The 26,183-nt window shown below is 35.6% G+C and overlaps 1 protein-coding gene across 2 annotated transcripts; it reads right to left on the reverse strand.

Annotated features, from left to right (window-relative positions):
- Positions 1 to 4,402: 4,402 nt before the first annotated feature.
- LOC113105105 (vesicle-associated membrane protein-associated protein B-like) lies at positions 4,403 to 25,153 on the reverse strand. 2 transcript variants are annotated; one of them, XM_026266226.1, is made up of 6 exons: positions 24,822 to 25,153; positions 16,434 to 16,586; positions 10,375 to 10,478; positions 9,153 to 9,233; positions 8,788 to 8,964; positions 4,403 to 7,531 (listed from the first exon to the last, which is right to left on the reverse strand). In XM_026266226.1, exons 1-6 carry the CDS (start codon positions 24,877 to 24,879, stop codon positions 7,373 to 7,375), a joined length of 732 nt encoding a protein of 243 aa, XP_026122011.1. In that variant the 5' UTR covers positions 24,880 to 25,153; the 3' UTR covers positions 4,403 to 7,372. The 2 variants fall into 2 exon arrangements, with proteins under 2 accessions (XP_026122011.1, XP_026122010.1); XM_026266225.1 differs by having other exon boundaries at positions 4,403 to 7,534; positions 24,822 to 25,151.
- Between the last annotated feature and the right edge of the window lie 1,030 nt (positions 25,154 to 26,183).

Consider the following 26,183-nt stretch of genomic DNA (forward strand, 5'->3'; position numbering starts at 1 on the left):
TTTATGTATCCAAATATTTTCTAATAATTAATATCAACTTTTATAATATGTGGTGTTTTCTTTTCTTTTTTACATTATTCACAAGATTTCATAGCTTTAACATTTTTATTCTATCTTAAAATATACTTTTTTTGGCTTCAAATATCAAGATGGATCATAAAAATGGGTTTGATTCCCATATATGGGTGGTTTGTTTTATGGCTTGTCACAATTAAAAAAGTCCCTATGGAGAAAATGAATGGCACAAATACTTACAGAACAAAGTCATTGAAAAAACTGCACTGTTGCGTTATGTGTTGGGAAAAAAACTGCTTGTATGCAACAATGACAATCCTATAAAGTCTTGTGTCTTATTAATCACAGATGTTCTCTGCATTTGCACTTGATAACAGCCAAATCCAGAGTTCAAACCTAACAGTAAAAAATGAAAAGAAATTGGAATAACCCTTAATTTTGAAATGCTTAGCCTTAATAAGCATTGTCATGTGGCCAGCCATTACCCAAAATACTCAAGAGACTTCCGCTTTCTACTTGATTTCTTTTTACTTATCTTAGAACTACATCATTAAAACCATCTGCAGGCGTATTCCTGTTAAACAACTCAAAGTTTGTGGTTTTTCTGTTAAAAGTAATGAAATAATGGTCGCTGGCCGAGGGACGTAACGGAAGAGAGCGTGGAGGGCAAAGCGAGTCAGCGAGTCACATCCAAAAGGCAGCAGATTGTTTGTATTAAATCGTGTCTGTGACGGTGGCTCTGGGTGCCATGAGGTAATGCTTTCTAGTTGTAACAAGAGTATCCGAAAGTTGGGAATTTGAAAATAATAAACAGAGAGCAGGAGAACAAGTCACCATACTGACAGTTCGCCAATAACAGCAGATGACTGTAGAAGTCCAGCAAAACTGCTTAAAAATAAGTGACAATTTTCAGAGGACTGTGGTTACAGTAAAACTAATAAAAGCCAACTGTCGGGAGATCATATTGCAAAAAAAAGCCTTTGGCTTGTAATCACGCTTCTTGCTTGTCAAAAGAATCTATTAAAAGATTTAACACAAGGCCTATTTTGCACTGTTCAATGAAAAGTTACGAAGCATAACAGCATGACTGTGTCCTAGTTACAATGTCTTTGCGCCATGCTCTACTGCTCCAATTATTATTGCTAATGGGATGGGTGGCTTTGATCATTGGCTCTTGTGATCAGAAACAATAATCTAGAGCCGCCGTTCTAAACTAGTGGGTCGTGCAGAGTCAGGGTGACGAAATAATCCGACTTATCAACTTTTAAACATGTCTTTTGTTGTTGACTTCAAAGGTTTTAGAATACATGACATCCTCAAAAACCGCCAACAAAACTATGCAAGGTGAACTAAAACCCAGACTGTGTTAAATTCACTACAGAAGAGGACGAACTTGGAAAGTGCATGGTGTGGGAAATTACTGGCTGCTGAGAGCATGAAACCATTACAACTCAAGAGACGTTTTGAAACTCTATAAAGTCAAAGCAAGAGTAAAATAAAAATTTTCTACAGCAGATACACTACTTTTCACTGTTCAGGATTTCACTGAACACTGAAGCCTGGAGTCATTATCAGTTTTGCATCACAATAATAAATTACATTTAAAGTGCATTAAAATAGTCAACATCTCTCTTTTTATCAAATAAATGCAGCCTTGGTGCGCTAAGAGACTTCTTAAAAAAAATCGTATCAATCCCAATCATCTGAATAGGTTATCATATTAATTTAGCCTATTTTTAAACTATGCAGCTCAGAAAAACATGAACCAAAGAATTAAATCAACTAGACTTGACATGCAAAGTCCACTGGGGTGGAGTGATCCATATGTGGCAGTAAGTTTACATTTTGCAATCATGCATTCGCAGATTAACATGTTTCTGGCTGAGAATTGATAATAAAAAAAAGGTACAATAACACAATGCCAAAGTAAAACGTTTTCCTTCAGCAAATCGATGCGTCCAAACCTCAGAATCTTTGTGGGTTTGTCATAATTCCCTAGTAAGGAAACAATGTGAACCAACTTCTTTAACAGACTGATGAAATCCAGCCTTCGATGCAGAAATTATAAAAGTACAAAGATAACATTCCATACTTAACAGCGGCGAAAAATCCCCTCCGTCGGCCAGACAACTGACATTGCTTTAGATGTAGCAGAGATGCTTAAAAAAAGTGTTATTGTATCTCATTACAAAAGTATTCTTCACACATGGTAAGCATTTGCACTATTTATAAGAGTCATTATTTGATGGTAGTCTTTCCAAACCATCATAAAACTGATTTCATCCCACAAAATGATACTACCACTTAAGACCGTGCATGTACAGTATAAGCAAGTTGCTTCATAAAAGTCTTCCAGAGTACAGTAACAGCCTCAATTCACTAAAACTCACAAAGAAGAGTTACGTCAGGGCTATATTTGCCATCTTATATACTCGACTACAGACCTCCACTCACAAGCTCCATTAGAAACATCCATTACAAGGCTCAGTATATGAGCTACAGCTGTCTAATAAAACTTCAACATCCACTAGACCCACTGACATCAGGAAATATTAAAAGACATTACATATCTATAAGGTCTCTTCTATGGTATCTGTTTTCAAAGTGTAAGTGTGAGGTCCTGTAGTAGATCAGATTACATCCTTACGAAATACCAGGGCAAATTTTGCTTAGACTGACCTCATTCCGTTCATGTAGTCAAAGTGAGCTTATTGTTTTAAAGTTCACAGCAGGTCATCAATCAAACAAAAAGGCATTTATTGTTCTTATTTTTGAGATGCAGTACATACTCTTTACCTTTACAGAAACCAAGTTGGACTTGAAAGCGAATAATAATATTAATAATAAAAATTTTAGACTATACTCAATCACCATTTAACTATAAACTCCCATTAAAGTGTAAATATCACGGTTTCATTTACAGTTACATTTGGGTTATTTACAACAAATGCACAAAAAGTGCAATTTAAAAATGCTTAATTGAACTAACCATTTATCATTTGAAAAACGCAGTCATTTATGCATGGTTGCAATTTATTTAAATGTTTTTGTTTATATATGTCTCTACATGTTCTTGGTATTGCATTATTTAATCAGTAAAAATACTTTATTGTAAATACAGATGAATACAGAAACTAAAATGCTTCTGTTTAGTAAGTAAAGACCAACATCTGCTCTGTACTTTTTTAAAATCTAATAAAAAGAATAAGGGGGCCTGCATTTTATAGAAAAGACCAAACTGAGGTTTGCAGTCCTGCAAGGTCAAATGTGTAAAATCCAAATACGTGCAGTTTATAAGCTTGCTGGAACAGACTTCCTAAATCTTTTTTTACATTATTTTTGCAAGTTATGTATACATTTTTGCAGGTGTCCTGTAATTTTCTGTAACTTGAACATGTCTACTTGTGGGTAAGTTAACATCAGAAGCAATGCGGTAGATCTGAGGTGGAGTTTAATGATGTCACAGGTCTATAACAGAGGTTTATACATTTTTAACCACAGCTGTAATGTTTGACAAAGTGAAAACTAAAACTTTTAAAAGTGCAATTTCTCAAGTCATATGAAGAGTCTCTAAAAAAGCAGTTGACACAGAAATCTCCTCAAAAATCATCTGGAAGACCATTGACAGACAGCATTTTGTTGTCACTACTAAAAATATTAACAACTTAAAAACACACAATTCACAGTAACGAAAAATGTATTAAAGTATTAGTTCAGCAAAAAATGGGCTGATAATCCTCCCCCTGAGACAATTCAAGATCGGAACAGATTTGGAGAAATGGAGAACTCCATCACTTGCTCACCAATGGATGCTCTGCAGTGAATGGGTGCCATCAGAATAAGAGTCCAAACAACTGAAAAAAGATCACAATCCACACAAATCCAGTACATCAATTGTCTTATTAAATAAAGAGTGTTCATGAATGTTCATAAAAAAAGAAAATGTCCATAATCCATAATAATGCTTACTCCAGTGAAAAGTCAGTCCATGTTGTCCTGAACTGTTTTAGCTTGTATATGTTGCATATTTCTCTCCAGATTTAGAATTTTTCAATGGAGAAGGCATTACTTTGACGAAATGGTTTGAATGTTAAATGTCTTGATGGATTTTTTTTTTTTTTCGTTTAGTCATGTAGATTACTTGTGGACTATTGTGTGGTTTTATCAGCTGTTTGGCATCTCATTCCAACGGCACCCAATCACTGCAGAGGATCCACTGGTGAGCAAGTCATGAAATTAAAAATTTCTCCAAATCTGTATTATGAAGAAACAAACTAATCTTTGATGGCCTAAGGGAGAAAAACTTTCAGGAAGTTTTTATTTTTGGGTGGATTACTCAGTTAAGTGGACAATGGAAACTGGACAAAAGAACAAACATCACAGAAAGTTTTGGTCTGGGGCTTTATTGATTTAATTTGTTAAGATGCTACATAGTCCAACAAAGTTGGGGTTTCTTTATATACCATTATAGACTTGACTAGGAATATCAACCTTAATTTTCATCTTAGACTCATTATTTATTTATTTATATACATACAAAACGGTCACCTTCATGTTTACATCATATGTGAAAGTTTGGGGCACTATAGTAAGTTTTAGGTATAATTTGAGCCAGCAGATTGGCTAACAGGCCCCCAAATCAGTCCCTCTCCATGGCAATCATACTCCTTGGTGAACTATATATAAACTGCAGTCCAAAAATCACTATACCCTGAACATCTCCTAAATTTACTTACAAAGCAAAGTTTTGCCGTTAGACTATCGTAAGCTCCTCTGTTCTTAGAAATCCAGTATCAGTCAAAGACGATCAACTGAAACAAAAGCTTCTCAAGGGGGGAGGGGGGGGGGAACATTACAGAAAGACACCCCCCACAACACCAAACTATGACACAAATACATATCAGGTCACAAAATGGTCCCCTGCAGGAAGAGTCTCTTTTCTGATGTCATTTCGGTTATTTCACAAAGCTCAGACCGTTGTGCATGGGAAGATGACATTCTTTATGTAGTGCATTTTTTATATAAACAGTTCTGTGCAATAAAAGCTTTATTCATAACTTAAATCCAAACAAAACGGCTAAATTAACATCATAGAACAGCAAAGAAACAGAGGGCTCAGGAAAACAGTGCAGAAATGCCAGGAGTGTTTTTTTTTAAAGCCTTACGCTACAAGATAAACCAGTGTTGTGTACATTTAAGACCACCGACAAGGCATATCGAAGCCATGCATTTATCTGGAAATGAGGTGTAGGCTTGGCATGGCTAAAATACAGGTAACAATACTCACGAGTCAGTTCTTAAGGGAATAGTTGGCTCAAGAATCAACATTTTGTCAGCATTTACTCCCTATTATGTTGTTCCGACTTCATTTTTTGGATTCTTCTATGAAACCCAAAAGAAGATGCTATGCAGAATGTCCAAGCTGCTCTTTTCCATAAAATTGGAATTTATCCTGAAAAGGCCCAAAAAAAAGGACAAAAATAAAGCAAAAAAACACCATAAATGTGAACTGTGCACTACATTTTAAAGCCATACATACGTATCTTTGAGTAGAATATGAGTGAAATTTTTTTTTTTTTCACTTATAACCTTACAATGGAGCTCTCAAATCTCAATGTATCATTTCATACAGTAAACCAAATCTCATTAACATAGAATAACATCGGCAAAATCTCTTAAATATATCACATTGAATGCCAAATGCAAAGCTATTTAAATGGCTTCACACAACTTTAAATAAAGTGCAAAGGATGTTTTATGATAGCTACATGGTGCTTTTTCATGCTTCGCAGCATAAATAACCATCTACTTTCATTCATATGGAAACGGAGCAGATCTTCCTAACATCTCCTTTTGAGTATTCACAAAAAAAGAGCTGGAACAACGTGAACATTATGACAAAATGTTAAAGTCTGGGTTAACTATACCTTTAATGACTTTTTTGTTCTTTTTTTGGGAGGGTAAAGTGTTAATGGACCTGATGGTAAACTCTCCTCGTGGCATCTTCAGATAGAAAGTTCATAGGGAGAGAGACCTTCAACCAGTTGCATGTACATGGTGCATCAAAAGTATGCTTAGCAGCTGCACTATTACTGTATATAATGACTTGATCAATAAATTAACTCCGGTCTACAGGCAGCAGAATGGAAATCGATGTGTGATAAAAGAGCCTGAAGAGGACATTTCACCTATGGAGCAGCTTAATAAAATATAAAGTATTTTTTGCTCTCAACAGAGCCATGCATTCAATCACATATCCCTTACCAAAAGAAAACGACAATAAAGAAAGGTGAAAAATCTATTCTGATTCTGACAGGGAACTCGGTTTGTGCAAAGCTTCATCGGAAGTTTCAGACATCAGCCTGCGCCTTACTGAAAAACAGCAGTTCACAGAGAAATATTGTTTCTAATGAGTAGGTGAAAGGCTGAATGGTTTCACCAACACTTCCCCAGTAACGGCAGTTTGATATATCTGTCACTAACAGTCCGTTTCCTTGCTGTCAATTAAAGATAATAAATAACCTAAAAGTCAAATTGTGTCACCAAAGCTACTTAAAAGTAAGACTTTGTGGTGGATCTGACATTTGAACATCAATTGGTGGCTGACTGCAAGTGAAACAGTGATGACCTTTTACAAAAATGTGGATATTTAGTGACATAATTATATAATTTGCAGAAGAACTAGATGTTGAATCGTACCTGTTGGTACTCAATCATATCAGTTGGACTGAACAGAAGTGGATGGAAGATTTCAAATGCATGTTATTTTAACACCAGTGTGACTGGGGAAGATACTAGAAGGCTCGTTTTATCATTTACCTGGACAGTGATTGAAAATATACAGGCTGAACTTCAGTGAACTGCTGCTTTAATGCAGGATGTGTGGGTATGCATAAATCAAACGCACATGTGACACTTTTCAAAGACGTTTAGCATTTGTACACAGTTTCAATTCGCTTCTGACCCACTGAGAAGAGAAAAAGAAGTGATGAAACAACATTCACTCTACCACAACTCAATCGCACATCTGGTGTTAGAAAATCCCTACTGTATTTTTAGTGGTTAAAATCGATGACATTTGTTATCCATTTGAACTTGCATCAGAAATGATTAAGGAAGAGGGGCCAGAATGATTTCACAATTTTGAGGCAAGAACTGTGTCAGATTATTATTATTCTTTTTTTGTTGTTGTTGCACATAACATGATGATTCCTTGATCTCTTTATAAATTTCACACACCTCGCTAATCCAAAACTACCCAAATGATATGGCATTCGGATTAAACGAATTCTGCATTGGTTTCTTTTTTTGTTGTTTTCATCCGCAATGCATGCTTGGAGCGCTCCCCTCTTGGATTTTACAAGGCCAACTTGCCTACGATGACACCCACGACAAAAAACAGCACAATTAGCGCGATCACCCTGGTGCTCAGCCCCTCCTCCTTCACTCTCATCGCTGGAGATGAGTGTGGAGCGGACATTACTGTGCTCTTCCTCATCCGAAGACCATCATCTTCCTGCTGGGGAGGGGATGTGGGGGGAGGGGCGGAGAGAGAGAGAGATAAAGATAGTTAGATGACAGAAATAATCCGGAGAGTTATGAAAAGCGCTTTGGGCCCTGAGCTTGTCTCATTAAACAAGCAGCAGTAATGGTCCCCAGCTGCAGCATCACACAGCGCTGACGAGTAAAAGCCAGGTTATCTTCAGTTCCGTCTCTCAGTATGTTCAACATCCTGTGGCCGCTACAAATTTAAACAATATGTGAACAAGCACAAAAGTCATCTGGTTGATCAGTATGTAAGTTCTGTACTGTCCATACTTCGAGAGTAGGGTGGCAGATGTAAATATGGCATCCCCTAAAAGCAGCCTGAACATTGACAAAGGGCTAAAGTTGCCATGAAAAAACTTAAATACTCCTTTTTAGGCACAATAAAACATTTAAAGAGGACCTCAGAGGAAGAAAATCAATTAAGATCCATAATAACAGCTTTAAAAGAAAAGAAAATTCCATGGCATTTAGAGTAAGTGCACCCTTTAACTCCACTTTCAACATTTTATTTTTTGTCCCGGCCTACTGGTGGTTTAAGCATAAATTGCCTCTAAAATCAAGTTAGTAAATTAAGCGATCATACTTAAACTGACCAAAAAGCACTTATGTGTAAAACCCAAATGTAATTTCTATTTCCAGTCATTTATTTATTTCAAGTATACTTAATCTTAATTCAAGAGATTACTGTTCTGTGTACACACACTATCATTCAAAAGTATGGGGTCAGATTTTTATTTACTTATTTATGCAATAGATTAATAATTATATTCAGCAAGGAGGATGTAATGCATTCAAATAATTCAAGGTGACAGTAAAGACATTTATAATGTTACGATTTAAAATAAAATGTACAGAAATTTCTATTTTTTTTTTATAAATGCTATGCAACAAAAATCCTGCAAAAAATAAATAAAAAATGTAACAAAATTTTTTTTAAATGTAAAAAAAATCAACTTTGCATCAGATGAATAAATAAAATTAAAAAATATCTGAATTTATAATAAATTTCACAATACTCCTGTATGTTTGATCAAATAAATCCAGCCTCTGTTAGCATTAATAGACTTCTTTCAGAAACATAATAAACTGTTAGCAATCCCAAACTTCTAAAATGTAGTGTATATAATGTAATATTACTCGGAGAATTGAAAAATACATTAAGAACATTGCAATTTTGAACTTTAAAGAACACTTTTGAGAACGCAATTAGCAAACATTACTCACCCTGATCTGTTTGTTCTCCTCTCGTAGCCGCTGCACCTCCATCTGCAGTCTTTTACATTCCTCCATGATCTTCTTCACCTCTCCATCATCCAGACTGGAGGCCATGGACTTCATAGACAATGTGGATGATTCCGACTTTGAGAGGCTGGTGGATATCTTATTGCTTTCCATTTCATGCTGTGGCCACAATCAGGTTCACACACACAAATAGAGACTCGTGAGCAAATGCATTTATAAAAGAGCCAAGAATCTGTTTTGCTCATTTGTTTTAGGACAGGGCGTCATGCCTGCTGTCTTTGTTATTTCATAAACTGCCTAGAGCTCAGCACTAACATGAGGAAGAACATGAAAACCCATCCACTCACTGTTTTCTCATTTTCAGCAGGCATATCAAAGACACATTTCAGCTTGGAGTCCATCAGATCCTCGGGCTTGGCGTCCTTCCACTGCATGAGTGAAGAACAACATATGTAAACACGCATACATATGATTATACACCAAATAAACACCTCGTGAGCTGTTTACAAACCCTAGCGACCTGAGTACAAACAGCACATATTTAGGCCCATTCCCAACATGCAAGCCAGGGAAGATTTTCCGAAAGAAATGTAGTTAATAAAAGTACTTCAGCATATTGATAGAAAATAGAATATATGAAAAGCAAACTGATGCCAATTGTGGATGTCAGTTGTATTAAATTGCCAACTGAGAGAGTTTCAAATCAGTCATTGTAGTTATATCTCAGAATACACCGCAGATGGTGAGGCAGTTCGCTCGGTTTTGGAGCTGCGCTTTAGAGCCATCAACAGGAATAGTGGAAATAGCTCAGGACAACAAATAAGTAGCCAGATCTCTGCTCTACATTTTCCTTCAGCTTCTCCATTCCTGACGTTTTCATAACCTATTTATCGTTACATCTGCAAGTGCACACACATTTTCGGTATGCTCTATTTGGGGCATCATTCAGAAAGCGTTATGAACATGAGATTTGGATCGTACTCTTGGGCACCGTCAAACACCGTTGGAGTTATGTGACATCTGTTTGTATTACTTGAACAGAAAACTCACACCATGTTGTTCTATGCTGGAGGTTATCATAATATTATTGCTCTCTGGCATTGCAGCACGTTCTCTATGAAGCTTTTATACTGAAACACTAAAATAATGCAAAATACTGTTTTATGACCAGTGATGTTATACAAATATCAGTTGAAAAATGTAAGCTTAAACCATAAATAAAATTAGAAACACAAAAAACTAATTAAATTAAATTCAGGCTATCAATTTTTACCTATCATGTAAATAAAAATAAAAATAAATAAAAGTTTATTTTAAATATTAACAAATACCATAGAGGTATATAAATAATATATTTATATATTTATGAATTCACCTTCGCTTGGCAATTCTAAAATACATTTTGGTAAGACATCAGATTTTAGGACATCAACAATTGTTTTTAATACCTTACATATACAACCTTCACAGTGTTACTAAAAGGGAGCATATGCAACCAGAAGGAAATGCTTCTGAACAAGTGAATGTGTATAAAGCTTGAGAGAGCAGGTGGCATGGATCAGTACTCACCACTCCCTCCGTGTCGGTCATGTCAGGCGGCGCCAGCAGAGACTGCACCATAAACTTGTGTTTGCTTTTCTCATTCGGATCATAATCGAACGGTTGCAGCATCACTGAAGAAACAAACAGACACAAGAACATAAATACATACTGAACAATTAATTGAGCATTTTCCAGATTGTTATTGGCAGGACAGACAAAAGAGGACACGAGGAGGAGAAGGAACCAGTTTTGGAAATGTTCTGGGCCAGATTCGAACCTGTGCTGCCTATATGAGCTCCAAATGCTAGGCCAAGGCTCCAACATAATTTCTGTATTTTACAGAATAAGAACACAGTAAAACTTTATTAGCAATAGCATGAAACAAAGGCATCTCAACAGTCCAAATGTGATAAAATACTTGGGTGTAGAGCATTACTCTGAATCGCATTACTCAAAAAAAAAAAAAAGAAAAGAAAAAAATAAAAGAAAAAAATAAAAGATTTAGCTATTCATAATCCCACTACAAACGTTACTGATAAAACTTCAGTGACCCCAGAAGGGTAATTTTTCTTACAGCTCCTAAACAGTGTTTTTCACGTTTATAATAACACATTCAGCCTTTAACTCAAACCAGGTGTTAGTGTGAGGAAGTTCATGTCTACAACCCCATCAGCACCATCCAAAAGAAGGCCATGTTATTTGATGTCATTCCAATGAGAAAAAGCTAATTTAGAGCTGTTACCATGATTTACAATGATCACTTTCTTATGCCTGGCGTGCGAGGGCCCTGGCACGGGTGAGATAGGTACTGAAGGCCGATTTCACCCCCATCGACTTTTTAAAAAGACACAATCCGGATTCAAAAGGGTCTTTTTTTAACATTAGGGGTGAATGTGTGCGTGATTTTGGAAAACTGCTGCTGAGTTTCATTAAAAACAAATGATCTCTTAATTTCAAAGACTCTTTCAGATGTGGCTACCACTGCCGAGCTCACAGAAGGTGCACGCCAACTCCCCCGCGAGTTAAAAACCTCACTCTGGTTTTGTGTGCCATTATGGCAATCAAGCACCGTCGATATTGCAAACTGAAAACAGACGGCGGAGACAGATTGGGAATGTCCTGTTTTGTCAGTCCCAATCTTCCCGACAGCAAGAAAGAAAGAACGGTGTTTCACCATAAGCACCTTCCTCTAAGAGGAAAAGGGTTTAAATGAGTCTTGACATGGCTTTATTTGTACAGCTCACATCATTAATATTTCGGAGAAAGAAAAAAAAAAGAGAAAAAAAACTGCAGGGCAAATATTCATATTTCTCACACATAACTGTTGCTATCCTTGACCAAATAAGTCTAAGTTCAAGCTATGATTTGTCATTGATGGTAGCAAAGTTATATTATTATATGAACATACAGGCTTCGTTCACACTGCATATAAATAAAATAGTTTTTTTTAATAAAGTCAATGTTTAGGACCGATTGTTCACACTGTCATTTTGACAATGAAATGAAATCTGTGATCTGTTTATTTCACCAAAATTGTTGTCAGTCATTATCTGATATATCTCCTGTTCAAAAGTTTGTAAAAGAACACTTTTATTCAGCAACGACACTTTTCAAAACAGTAAAGATATTTATAATGTTACACAATATTCTCATTTCAAACAAAGGCTGTTCTTTTGAACTTTGATTTCATCAAAGAAACCTGAATTTTTTTTTTAGATTGAAAATGATAAGAAATGTTTCTTAAGCTAACAAATTAGCATAACACAATGATTTCATTTGGAATTATGATGCTGAAAATGCAGATTTGCATCACAGGAATAAATGACATTTTAAATGTCTTTAAATAGAAAATAGTCATTTTAAACAGTAATGATTTTTCACAATATTACTGTTTTACTGTATTTCTAATCCAATAAATGCAGCCAAAAGAGACTTCTTTCAAAAACATAAAAAACTGTACCAAGTCCAAACTTTTGAACTGTAGTGTATATGGTGTAATATGCACATCCCATTCCAAATGAAAATAAACTTTTAGACTACAAATAACAGAACATACGAGTCGGACACACCCAAAAAATAAAAATCTCATTTTTGCTGCCTGTCTAAACAAAGACTGTATCGTCTAAGAATGAAGTGTGCTTGTTCTGAACAATAAGATGGGCGGCTCCATGCTGACTGTGATTGACAGTTCTTTCTGGCAGTTCACTTCTGACACAATCCAACCAGAGCAAGGCAGTGATTTAATGATTTTTAAAGGAGGAGAGCATTCTTTCTTTAACAAAGAACATCTTTATGTGATGCTTAAATTCGCAAAATATGGAAAGTGTTATCCTGAAGATGGTTGACAAATTACAAGAAAGAAAATATTAGAAAAAACAAAACACACCAATGCAGTCTGGAATTAATCTGATTACATATGGCCATTTAATGTGATTAACCTGATTAACATCGCAAATAATAACTAATTTAAGCTCTCATGTATGCACACAGTTTATTAGGAATCTCTGCGCAGACGCTGAAAGATGAGGACTGTTCATGTACAGAAAGGTCCTTCTAAATCTCTTTTTTTGTTTGTTTTGACAGCAACCACGTTTGGCACAATCTCTGTCTTTTACACAAATTTTATGAGTTGTCTGCACATGCTGTTCTTTCTTGAATTCTTAGAAGAGAACTATTTCTCATCACACTGAGCTTGTGTGGTCACAGCTTGAGCGGTCATCTTTGGGGCCGTTATCTGGGGGCAGGACAACTGCATAAAATGTTCCCTGGACCATGTGAATTCAAGCGACGGCCTCGGTCATCTCAAATAAAAACTACAACAAAACACCTGACTGCAGACAATCATTGCACTGTGTAATTAACTGGATCCCTGGAGATAAAAAGTGAACAACTCCATTAATTATGAAACATGACCTCGGAATCCCCTCGGAAAAAACTGCAAAGCCTTAATGGAGAGAGGGAGAAAATGTGAGGAAATCCAGACAACACTAATGGTTTGGAAAAACACTTAACTTAGTTCCAAAGCAAAGGTTCTGAGTCAGTGAAATGTATTAACAAGTAGGTATACCCAACATGTAATTGGATATTATCATGACAAGATTGACCATAATAAACCATATTTACTTTGAAATTTACAGGTGTCTGTACATATATATATATATATTTTAGGGCTGTCAAATGATTAAAATTTGTAATAAAATTAATCAGAATTTTCAGTGGATTAATCATGATTAATCACTATTTGCCACTACACCTGAATCCTAACCATTTTTTTTCTGAAATGCATACCAAAAGATAAATAACAGGACACAGATACATAATTTTCATGTATTGTTTCATCATGTGGTTCTTTTTTTCTGAATTTCAAAAGTTTAACATTTACTTAGATCAAATTTACCTGAGCACTATATCAAACCATGCCATTTAACTACAGATAGTGTAAGAGTTTTAGGTGAACCAGTGGTTAAATATAGCCACATATCTATGAAATTATGGATAGAGAAACTCGAAAGAATGAACTCAGAAACAAAAACATGCGCCACAATCACATAAGCAGCACTCTGGGCACTCTTGTTTTTGGGAGGTGTTCATTTGCTCTGCCACAATACTTTAGGATCGATATTTTCACGTTCTGAAGGCTTCAAGTGCCAGTAAAACCAAGTAAAAATGCATATGCTTTCCCAAACAGCTGTAATTTTCGCTGCATTGCATGTAGGCTTTCTGCGCATGTGCAGTGTGAAACACAGGATGCTATAACACAGTGATCCTCAAATCTGGCTCGCGAGAATGTATTTCCTGCGAAGTTTAGCTCTAACCTTCAAACACGCATGAGTTTGCTAATCAGTGTCTTTAGGATCATTAGTAAATCACAGGCAGGTGTTTTTAATTGGAGTCTGCGCTAAACTCTGCAGGAAACTCGCTATAACAGGAAGAAGAAGCTGCAGCGTATCAACTATCAAAGTCATCTCTGTTTATCGAGCTTGGCATGAATGTATTTGAGAGTAACTGGGGTAAAACCTTAAGCTTCTTCGGTGTTTTCGTTGCGGCGCACGCCGCTGTTTTTTACTGTCTTGAGAATTCAGAGATCGACGAGACATTCCTAACCTGAATAATTTGTCACACTGCGCATGCGTGAAATGCGTTAAAAAAATTGACGTAATTAACGACACACAACTAATTAACGCCGTTAACGCGCTATTTTTGACAGCCCTAATATATATATATATATAAATATATATAAATATATATATATATATATATATATATATATATATATATAATAAAGTGGACATATAAAGGACTCGACAGAGGTAGAGTTTCTTCAATCATAACAGATTTGTGTGGAATTCAGAGCTTGTTGCTTTCGAACTGTGGACAAATAACTTGAGAACCAGACTGACAGTAATGTCTAAGAACGGGTGGAGACGTGAGGCTCATCTCACAAGTCTGGATAAAAGTCAAAAGCACATCAAGCGAAATCTGTTGTGCATCCCCTGCGATAAACACGCCAGCGAAGAGTTAGCCAGTCAAGCAAAACTGTGTGAGTCAGAGCTATTGTATATATTGACAGGGACCAGGCATCTCACCATGGAGAGAAATCCCAAAACATTGGAATCAACACGGAATAATGAGAGCAATTTAAGGATGTCCATGAGATTCCAAGAGGCTCTGTGATTTCAAACGAGTTGAGTTATTAGGAAAACTTTCGAAGGTCTCAAACACCAACAACTGTTGTTACAAAAATAACTCTTGGTTATGTAAAGGCTTCCATCATGCACAAAGAGCAGTTATAAAGGTGCTGGAACATAAACGTCTCCTTCATTTTGCCATCTCACAGAAGATAAAGTATGTGTACTCCAAAGTATTCACTCCAAATAGCTACTAATAGAACTTGGCATCATTAATAGACACAAAAATATCATATCATCAACAGTCACCAGTTCATGTTACCAAAACTGAAAATCACAAAATTTATGAATTTTATTGCTAATCACTTTTTGCTAATGTGCCTTCAAATCAGTGGTATTTTTTCATTATTTATATAATTTAATAGAATGTATTAATAGTTGGAATTAGAATTATTTTCATATTAAGTTTTCATTTTAATTTCTTAATGTTTGAGTAATTTTGTTTTGTGATTTGGTATTTTTATTTTATTTTTATATGTCTATAGCTAGAGCAATTTCAGTACTTCATCTTAAACTTATTTCAGTTTAGTTGTCAAGGAGGCATTTCTAATTTTCATTCATCTTTTTCATCTGGTATTTTTGTATTTAATTGCATTTTAATTACTCAAAACCATTTTACAGCTGTTAGCTTCATTTCCAAATAACAACACGGTTTCATAATAGCCTGAATTTGGGATTTGAATTAGCTTATTCCTAGTATCTTATTTTTTGTTCGTTGTTGAGTTTGTCAGTTTTTGTGTCATTCTCACCCTTCCATTCAAAAACAACAAAACAAAAGGTTTCTGATGTTTCCCTGAAGCTTCACACATACAGACGCATCACCTTGTTACCTTGTTAAAGGTGTCTGTAAAAAGTGGTAACACTTATAACAAGGACAGGAGTCTGGATCCACACAGACAGAACTGCCAACAGATACAAGTCAAGCTCCAACAAACAGACTTCCTTTGACAGATCAACAGAAACGATCAAATATGATTCAATATTAAACAATCCCTTTCAAAATGGCCCAAATATTAACGGCTCATACAGAACAATTACCTGAGAAAGCTTAAGAATTCTTATTTATATTAATATTCAAATTGTTACTGTTATTATTATTATTGTAAATTGACTAAGAAATCTATAAAAGTAACAACATTCTTGTGATTTTGTAATCATTTGGAAATTCTCTGTGAATTAAAAGAGACCAATGGTCTCAAAATGCTAATTTGACAAACCATTAAAAGCTCATGGAGAGCTCACATTTCAGATCTCAAACTTTCCTCATCTATACATCAACAAATGCTTTGAACTTTACAACATGTGGGCTTTGCTATTTGAATTGGTGGAGTTGAGGCATAGCTTTAAAGGCTTCATTTATTGCGAATAACATCTAAAAGACAAACGAGGTGCATTTACCAGAGACGTTGATCGAGGTCCCGGCATCAATCACACCGCTGTTTGGCCGCACACAGTATCGACGCGGTGCAGTCGTCTTTACTTTAAAGCACACATTTCTGTCTGTGGGGTTAGCAAGCTTTAGGGTGGCGGTCACCACATCTGTAAATGGACCTGTGGGGAGAAAAAGAGGACATTACTGTACATTCTAAATTCATTGAAATGATTCTAGGGCATATATTGCTATTCGGTTTCTAGGGTGCGCTGGGTGGTGGCTTACTGCAAAAACATTTCAAACTGATCAAGCGCAATATCTGCAGCCAGACTGCTCTAAGTGACCACATCGATTTACAACCTTATTACTGATTTCAGCCCACCTAGACATAATGATTCAAGACAAATCAAATTAGTGGCACATTACAAAATTAGCGATACATCAAAGGCCAGAAGACCACAGTAATGTTTTCAACCCTGGCACTCGCTTTACACCGCGGCAAAGAATAAGGGTGATTTTCAGGAAAATGGAACAAACTGAATTTGTTCTGCCAAAGGCTGATTCTAATCAGTCCACATCACAGAATCAAACTATTTAAATGTCTGTGGTGATAAACAAAGAGCGGAGAGCTGAAAACAATACAGTGATTCCAAATCTTGGAGAAAATCTTTAATGATTTTGAATGGTCTCTTACGCTCACCAAGGCTGCATTTATCTGATCAAAAACAAAAATTAGAAATAGTATTATTACAATATTAAATAATGGATTTCTATTTTAATATTTTAATATTTTTAAGTCTTCAGAGTCATATGATCATTTAGAAATCAATGCATTTTTTTTAAACAACATTTATTTGAAACGGAAATCTTATGAGACATTATAAATGCATTTTGATCAATTTAATGCATCCTTGCTAAATAAAAGTAGCCTATTCATTTCTTATTGACAAAGCTTTTAAAAATTTCACACTTACTTAAAAGGGATAAAAGTCAATAAATTCCTGATAAAACCAAGTGCCATCCGACATCGTCTTGCATGTTTTGTCTCATTCTGACATTAAAATAGTGCTCAAACATTTCTAATCAGAATGAGCTAAAAGATCAAAACTTAGAAATGGCTGTTCAAGACATGCTTTTCTCTGTTAAAACAAACAAAAAATTAACAAAAACTTAGAAAAACAAATAAATGCAATAATACTATAAATGTGTTTGCAGTAACACCATAAATCCTGAAGTCCAAAGACAAGACTGATGAATTTGTTTACCCACTGCTAAATCCAGAGAAATTGATAACATATGTTATGACATTATATTGAAAGTTTTGAATGGCAAATCATTTGGTTTCCCTTTCATGGTGCAGCGGTTTCTGCTCAAACAGGAAGAGCAGATAAAATCTCTGACCGTCAAAGATGAGTTGTGCTGCCAAGATTTTGTCTCATTCACAAAGATTTCTTTTTCTTCTAATGTATTGAAGTCAACACAAAACAGCATGATTAGCAATGTTTTTTGTTTCAATAATGTGACATATTTCCATGCGAAACAGGATTTTCAAATAGAAAATAGAATTTTGTGCAAGTTGTTATTACTTTTTAATGATCGATTACAAAGGTAGATAATGAGATTGGGCCCAATATTCCCAAAAATATGGGTTTAAAAAATAAGACATCCCTCGCAATTTGTGATGCAGCAGTGCCACACATCAAGTATGCAACACCTCATCTGGGTTGATTCTATTAAACCAGTTAAATTATTGAGAGGCTGTGACACTTGAAACCCATTCTGCGCCTTATGTTGTTTGAGACTTTATGTTGTGTGTTAAGAAGGAAAATACGCAAATGAACTAAGTGCCTTGGGCCTTTATAACCTAGGCCTAACAATGGACTATCTCTTGGCCAAAAGCCTTACGCTCCATGTCATTTCCATTCATACAGACCTATACGGAGAAAACTGATACAATTAGGGAATAAGTCATTGCAAAGCATAACTCTTGCAGAAAGGCATCTTTCTCTGTATTAATTTCATAAGGTAAATCATAACATCACCAATCACTACCAACAGCCAAAAAGAGAAAAAGAAAGAAAGAAAAAGGAATTGTAGGGATTGGCATTTTCAGTAACTGTTTTCATCAAGACAAGTAAAAAAATAATTATGACTTACAGTAAATGTATAGTTTTTAAAACTTTTCTACATAAAATATTTAGAAAAATAATGCAATATGCATTGATAAACAAAAAAATAATATATAAATCATATATACAAAAAATTGCTGATATTAAGTAATACCGAGTATGCTATCATAAATAAAGTAATTGCGTAGTCTCATTTAATTAATACATATTTTTTCTTAAGATCTTCAGTTTGACCTTCGCAGTCAGGCTGAGTGTCAAGAAAGTTCTAGGATATTCTGCAGACACAAAACATGTTCTCTTGAGAAACTAAAAAAAAATAAAAAAATCATTGTACACATCATTTACTGCTGAAGAAGTTTTTCTGCCAAACAAGGTACAGCGGCGGAAAAGCCTCAAGCGATAATGTGTGCCTTTCGTACGGCTCGGAAATACCCAACACATCTGTCTGCAGTGATGCAGCGTTCATCTGCACAGAGAGATACTTGGCATCCGCACGTGTGCAGATGTGACTCGTCTTTCCAACTCTGCATTTCAACATCTGCCTCTCATTTACACCCTGCTTGATAGCCCTAAAACATATTTATTACACGACCGTTTCACGATCATTATAATAATTCAGTTATCCAAGGTCTGAATCAATGAGCACTTATGTAATTTCGCCACGTAGGTCAAGGTATTAATAGGCCAAAAAGGTGCAGCCCTGCTAAATCAAACAGACATCACCATATTTTAACAGCTTTGCCACATTACTACTACAACTGGGTCACCTTAAAATCTCAGAGGGATCAAACCGCCTTTTATACTTCCATGTAATTACTGGCGGGGGCTACTTCCTGAACTCCTCAGATGAGTCTCTGCTTCAGATGCTTTAAATGCAAAGTGGCATGTCTGGACAGATGGGTTGTTACCTGAGGTTACATGCCAATCCAGAGCATCACAGACTTTTCAATGAAGTATATTGTAGTGGGCCGAGTTTGAGACAGGAGGCATGGTCTTATTTTGCTTTGGCTCCTTTATGGCAAACAACCCATTCTAGAAGCCTCCTCAGGGGGAAAAGCCATGTCCAGTGCTGAGAAATAAACGCATTATACCTCAATATAAAACATAAATCTGCAACTGTGCTTTAAAACTACACCTAACAACTACACAATGGATTTGAGATCTCCACAGCTGTGTTAGAATGCTTTAATGTAAAGTTGGTTAAATGAACTGCATCTTTAAAATTATGCAAACAATGGTTCTTACTTATCCAAAGTGGTTTAAAAAAATTAGCTTGTTCTCTTTTGCATACGTTTATTGTCCTTAACCCAAGCAATATATTTGTTTCCTTGATTAAGCATAAACCTAACTAAATTACATATGATTTCTCTGAACATAAGACTTTATATTTAATGTTATATTGCTTTTCAAGTAAATTTATCATTTATGGATATTGTTAGTGGAAATCAAGACAAAAATATAGTGAAAATGACTTATGCAGCACAGCCCTTATAACCTTGCTTTTTCCTAAGGCTTTTTATATTTTGATTAATCTAGTAAATCACAATCATTGTCTGAATAGAAAAAAAAAAACAATAGCAGACCTAAAAACCTGTCAGAGAAAAAAAAAAGTTTGACAATGACATCAGGCAACAATTTCCCTGTAAATGTGCACTACTAATTTTTAAGCATTTTTAAACTGGTCATGCCCCACAGTGGAACTGACTTAGTCTCTTCTTCCTCAATTATAGTGTATGATTAAAAACCAAAACGAAACCTAGAAGAGCATTTTACTATTTCTGGCAAATACTTGAATGATTCAACATAAATAAGCATTCACACTAAACGAGCAATGCTTGAATCAACATTGCACTCACTTTTAAAGATTTTCGCATTGACCAAATATCCTTGTGGCTTAGGTGACATCAGTTGAAAAAAATCGTTTCAGAGGAACTGTACACAAGAACATTATTGCTCAACCAGCAAGATCACCAAAGGAAAACTAAGCAATAAAAAGGTGCACACTCATTAGCCTTGAATATCAGTGCTTATGAAAGGTTTGGCTGTTGATAAGCAAAGCTCATGCATGGCTCGTCAAGGACTTTGTGTGTGAGCTGTTCTTTTTAGTTTATTCATAAATTAACATAAGACAAGCTTTAGACAGGAAACCACTAGATTAAACAGTTAACGATAAGTATTTTGACTACAAACTAAATACACTGGGGAGAGCAAATGGCATCGATATATATATCCTGCAGCCAAGAACATGTCTAAAGTCACCTCACAAGCAGTAGGGGAACTGTTTAGCCTAAAAACGTTTAGCCTAAACAATGAACCAAAGACTATCCCGTCATGAACAATAATAACATTTACAACATTAGGTTTACAAAATGTCCCAGTTAACCCAAGACAATTTACAAGGCATGTCCTGATAAATGACTAAAAAAGGAAGACTCTGTGGAGAAGGAGAACTAATTCACTGATATTGCAAGTTGATTTGCCCAAAATTTAAAGGGGTCAAATTATGCTTTTTTAAAGAGCATTATTTTGTCATATGTGTTGACATGCTTTAATGTTCAAAACACATTATTTTTCAAATACTGTACATTATTGTAGGTCTTCTATGCCTCGCCTCTCTCAAACATGTAATTTTCTACAAAGTCCCTCCTTCAGACAAGCACAGTCTGCTCTGATTGGCCAACTGACCCAGTGCATTGTGATTGGCCAAACACCGCAAGCACTTGTTTCCATTACGCATACTAATACGTCCTTAGATCAGAATTGTCAAGCATATTAAATTTTTACAGAATTCAAAGCAGAATAAAGCATGACAGAAATGGCCCAGGGATGAGAAATTCTAGGCGAGAATATAATCAATAGCAAAATAATAAAATGAGAAATATTTTGAGATCAACTAGTTTATAACGTACTTATTTTCAGCAAAGTTTCAGAGGGAGGAAAAGCCTCTTTCACCCATTCCCAGCATTGCTAAGACAGATTCACATTTACATTACAATTACATTTGGTCATTTAGCAGACGCTTTTATCCAAAGAGACTTACAAGTGATGACAATAGAAGCAGTCGAAACCAACAAAAGAGCAATAATATGTAAGTGCTGCTGTGACAAGTCTTGGTTAGCCTAACCGAGAAAAAAAAAAGTTTTTATATGTAGTATATAGGGGTGTCCATGGTTAACCGGTTAACCGATTAACCGTTAAAAATTGCGTAACCGAGTGAAACATTTTGCTCGGTTAAGTGACGTCAATGGCGTGCATTGAATTTAGTTGTAATACATTTTTGCACCACCAGAGACCGCCAGAGCGCTCCCAGACATTTGTAATGTCCACAAGAAGAAGTCATTTTTCTAATATGAAGCGGGCAAAAAAAAGTACAGCGTTGGAGCACTTTAAAATTGAGAGTGACGGGGCAAAATGCAAGTATTGCAATACAGTGCTTAGATATACTTCAAGTACAACCTCGTTGTTGTAATCTCAACAGCCAACACCCGGGCATCATTAGGCCGGTCAGGACACACTGGATGCGTGGCGATGAGCGAAAGCATCTCAGCTGCGTGGCGTGTCTGTTTTTAATTCGGCTCCCATGTTAACAGGTTAGAGCTTGCCGACTGCCTGCGTGAGACGCGCGGCTCAGGCCCGGCTCGACGCGTGCATGCTTGAAATAGAACTGACGCCTTGTTGGAAGCGTTTCCAGGCAAAATATAATAGGAAAATATGTTTATATGTCATTTTGTACACAAATACATATTAATTCATGACATTTTGATATTTTAAAGTCTATAGGTTGACATAAATTCAGATATAAATGTAATTAAAAAAAATAATTATCGATTTTCAAATATTGTACCTGTCAAACATATCATAGTCATAGCCTTAGCGAGGCGGCCGCGGAGCCTGCTTGTTACCTTCGCCTAAACACGGAAAGTTACATAACCATTACTAGAGCCTGTTCCTTTATAACATAGCCAAAGGTCGGTGTATATTTGCTTTATACATTTTAGGCTTATTCTCAAATTCAGATTGTGTTAGTGGGCGGGATTATTAGGTAGTTTTAATAGGACAATTTGACCGGAGAGATTAAATTTTGTCGGACATTTTTTTTTTTTTTTTTGCCAATGTCTGGAAATTACCGGACAACGGAAACCCTGGCGCACACTATGGTTAACCGATTATTAACCGCTAAGGGCCTCGGTTAACGGTTAATGAAAAACTTGAAAACGTGCAGCCCTAGTAGTATATAAAATATACATATAGCTTAAACGCAATATACCAGATGCTTTGTTTAAAAGATTCAGCCAAATGCATGAATGTGAATTTAAAGTTGAGCTCACTATATCTGCACTGAGCTCCCTAAAGTTCACCCGAAAATTATATTGGCCTAACTGTATAACTGTCTTTATCTGGTAGAACACAAAGAAGGTATTTTGAAAAATGGTGGGAACAAAACAATATCTGAGCCCACTGATTTCCACTGTATGAAAAAAAAAAGAAATGTATCTTATATCACATAAAACATAATCATTTCGGATTGATTGGGAATGAGTAAATGATCATTTCCTTTTTGAGTGAACTATCCCTTTAAGTTGTGCATCATATTGGCTGAATATCCTGTCAATGTGATATGTTGTGCTGCTTATAATGTTCACAAAATCAGCCTGAATGGGTCATACTAGTGGAATTGTACCGACTAACTAATTACATACCCACTCAGATATTTGTGGAAGAAGCAGTTTAAGCAAGTTCATTTCCGCTCCGGAAACCACTTACAGATGAAGTGTATACAGAAGATTTCTTGACTAATGGACTGGTTACTATTAATAATATATGAATAGTTGTTAATACTAGCAAATATTGATTGTTGGAGTGTAAAGGAAAAATATATACATAATGACGCTTATTTGATTTTAAAGTTGTGATGAAACAGATTTAGTGATGATAGATCTGAAATGGATGTGATGGATTACTGAAAGAAAAAAAATCATAGGGTGGGGACTTGTTTCTTTCATTAAATGTTGATTGGATTTTGAGATATGGAAATTGCATTTAAAAATAGGAGGCGGATGAATGTGAGCTTACAGCTAAAGGATAATATATTTTAAATTAATCATATAATCAATAATATGCATTTAGAAAATGGATTTATTTTCATGCCTACTTTAATAAATATTAGGCATATGCTGTAAACATACAACAATATAGCATTGGTCCGCGGTTGATAGCAATTGGTGATACGTATATCTTTTACACTAAAACTGGGTAAACATTAAATTGCATATGAACATGAACTAAAAGTCCCAAACCTTCCAGACATCTGTGAAATGCAGTTTCAATAAAACATTATGTGTTTTCACAAAAATCCCAACATAAGTCATTTTACCACATAATTATAATAATTATGTCTATGTCAGGTGGAACTATGAACAATGGCAGTAAAATAATAGAAGTGTCAAATATTTCTCATTGGGGCTAGAGACTTCCTGACTAGAAGCAGATTCAAGGTAGGCGTCAGTGTTGCCAGATTTTGCTAGAAAAAAAGCTACCAGTTGTGATAAAATAAACCAAAATTAATCAGCTTGCTCCACCAAAAGAAGACAAAATAAGCGACTACGGTTTTCTTGTTTAATATAGGAACTACTTCTCCTTCTGTTCATATAAACACGAGGAGAAATGAAGCTCGACTTTGAAAGTTTACTCACAGCATTCATTCAAACAGAGAAATTAAGTCACGTAGCGTTAGTGACATAGAAATATCACATTAAATAACGACATACAAACTTTGTATAAAAGCTAAACACTAACATACAAAAGACCCTGTTGTATTCTGAAAATAACCTCATAAAAAAACACGACAGCCCGTTTCTATAAGCGACTCTTATTTTACAAATGTAACGCAGCGTCGCTAATAATAAGCGGACCTGGCAACACCGGTTGCACCGATTCATACTAACCGAATTAACCAGCCCATCAAAACAGCCTGTATGTCAAGGCCTAATACAGGCTCGCTCGAGCTAACGTGCTTGTCAGTCTTCAGCTAAAACGAGAAACACTTGATTAACCCGTCGTTGTCACATGAAGGATATTTATATGCGAGTTTGGAGTCTAAAATAATTCACCATTACGGTTCTGCGCCATATTATTATTATTATTTCAAGGACTGAGGCCTGTCAGAAACGCCACCTCACCGCCTCTTTCTGCCCTTAGCCCCTAAAAAACACGTCGGTTGACCCTCCCTCTTTGTGCTGGGCGTTATAGATGATAGTTCACGGCCTTGTCAGTCTCTGAGCTCACCTCGGAACCTCAGTTCGTGCTGCGGTTCAAGAAGCAGGACCTGCTCTTGCCTGGCCATCTCCCACCGCTTCAAACTACTCGACTGCTGCGCTGACGTCCGCTAGAACTGACGGGGACGGGCTTGACGGTTGAGGCTGTCGTTGAGGACTTCTGTTACATTTATTGAAATAAAAACTCCACAAGGCAGTGGAAATAGCTCAGTGTTACCCGATCCACTAGCGACTGTTGTGATGCAGCAGGAAGGGACAGTGGGAGAGAAAGAGAGAGAGAGGCTGGCCGTGACGTCACTGCCCCTGCAGTATGCACTGAGTAGTGGCGACTGATGTGAGGAGAAGGGTGTAGATTGAGGGTGGGGGTGGTCTTTATGGGTCATCAGTCTTCATCTTCAACCATGTTATGGTAACTTTACAGTGGTATTTTCACATTTGTGTACATGCAATGACCATTAAAGAAAATGAAACTATTTTGCAGTTTATATACATATATATATACATATGAATGATATTAAGTTATATATTAACAAAAAGGTAAACTTTTAATAACATCTGTTATAGCTAACAACTGTTATAATACATAATATAATATAATGAAGACATAAGACAATCTTTTTTTCAATGTCTTAAATATAAGGGACATTAAAAAATAAAATAAATAGATTAATATAAAAAATAATATAATGTAAAAAATGTTTTTGTACCTCAAAAAGGTATTTGATACAGCAAAAAGTTTAAAAAGGTAATAATGAAATACTTTTAAAATGATATACTTACAAAATATAATATTTAATTATAGAATTTTAATTATATTAATAATATAACATTCACACACACACACACACACACACATATAGTTATAATTATATTAATTCAAATAAAACACGCTATAATCATAATTGGCACAGTAAAAAAAAACTTAAAGGCAGATCAAAATAGTTAAATATCTAATTAACTACCCCCCAAAAAAGGCTATATGCCAACTTCCAATGCTCTGATACACGAGACATGGATTTTGACTTGTATGTAGATTTTAGAATGTGTTTTTAGATTATACTTAATCATAATGTACCGGTAGCACACAAATAATAATGTTAGAGGAGGAAATCTAAGTCTATTACTCAAATACAGTGAATAAATTCAAATGAATACATGGGGAAACTAAGAATTACAATGAATTACTTAATCCTCAGCCAAGTTTCTGGATCACATTGTACTTGCATCAAGTTGAATTAGGTGAGTTAATTTATGCTCAGCTTGGCAGTTGAACACAAGCTCATAGAGGGTCGTTTTACTTTCCTCAGCACAATTAAAGGTTCAGCAGGGACCCCCTGCCAAAGGAGACACATACCACAAGTGTCATATTTAT

Source organism: Carassius auratus, chromosome 6, assembly GCF_003368295.1.
Source record: "Carassius auratus strain Wakin chromosome 6, ASM336829v1, whole genome shotgun sequence".
Taxonomy (NCBI): Eukaryota; Metazoa; Chordata; class Actinopteri; order Cypriniformes; family Cyprinidae; genus Carassius; species Carassius auratus.

What these genes read in the sequence shown, in the direction of transcription:
- LOC113105105 (XM_026266225.1), bottom strand. Translation starts at nt 24,879, where the DNA reads ATGGCCAGGCAAGAGCAGGTCCTGCTTCTTGAACCGCAGCACGAACTG. An exon ending in GACCTCGATCAACGTCTCTG is followed by an intron (nt 10,479 to 16,433) that starts GTAAATGCACCT and finishes TTGTTTCTTCAG; the next exon opens with TGATGCTGCAACCGTTCGAT. An exon ending in TGACCGACACGGAGGGAGTG is followed by an intron (nt 9,234 to 10,374) that starts GTGAGTACTGAT and finishes TCACTCATGCAG; the next exon opens with TGGAAGGACGCCAAGCCCGA.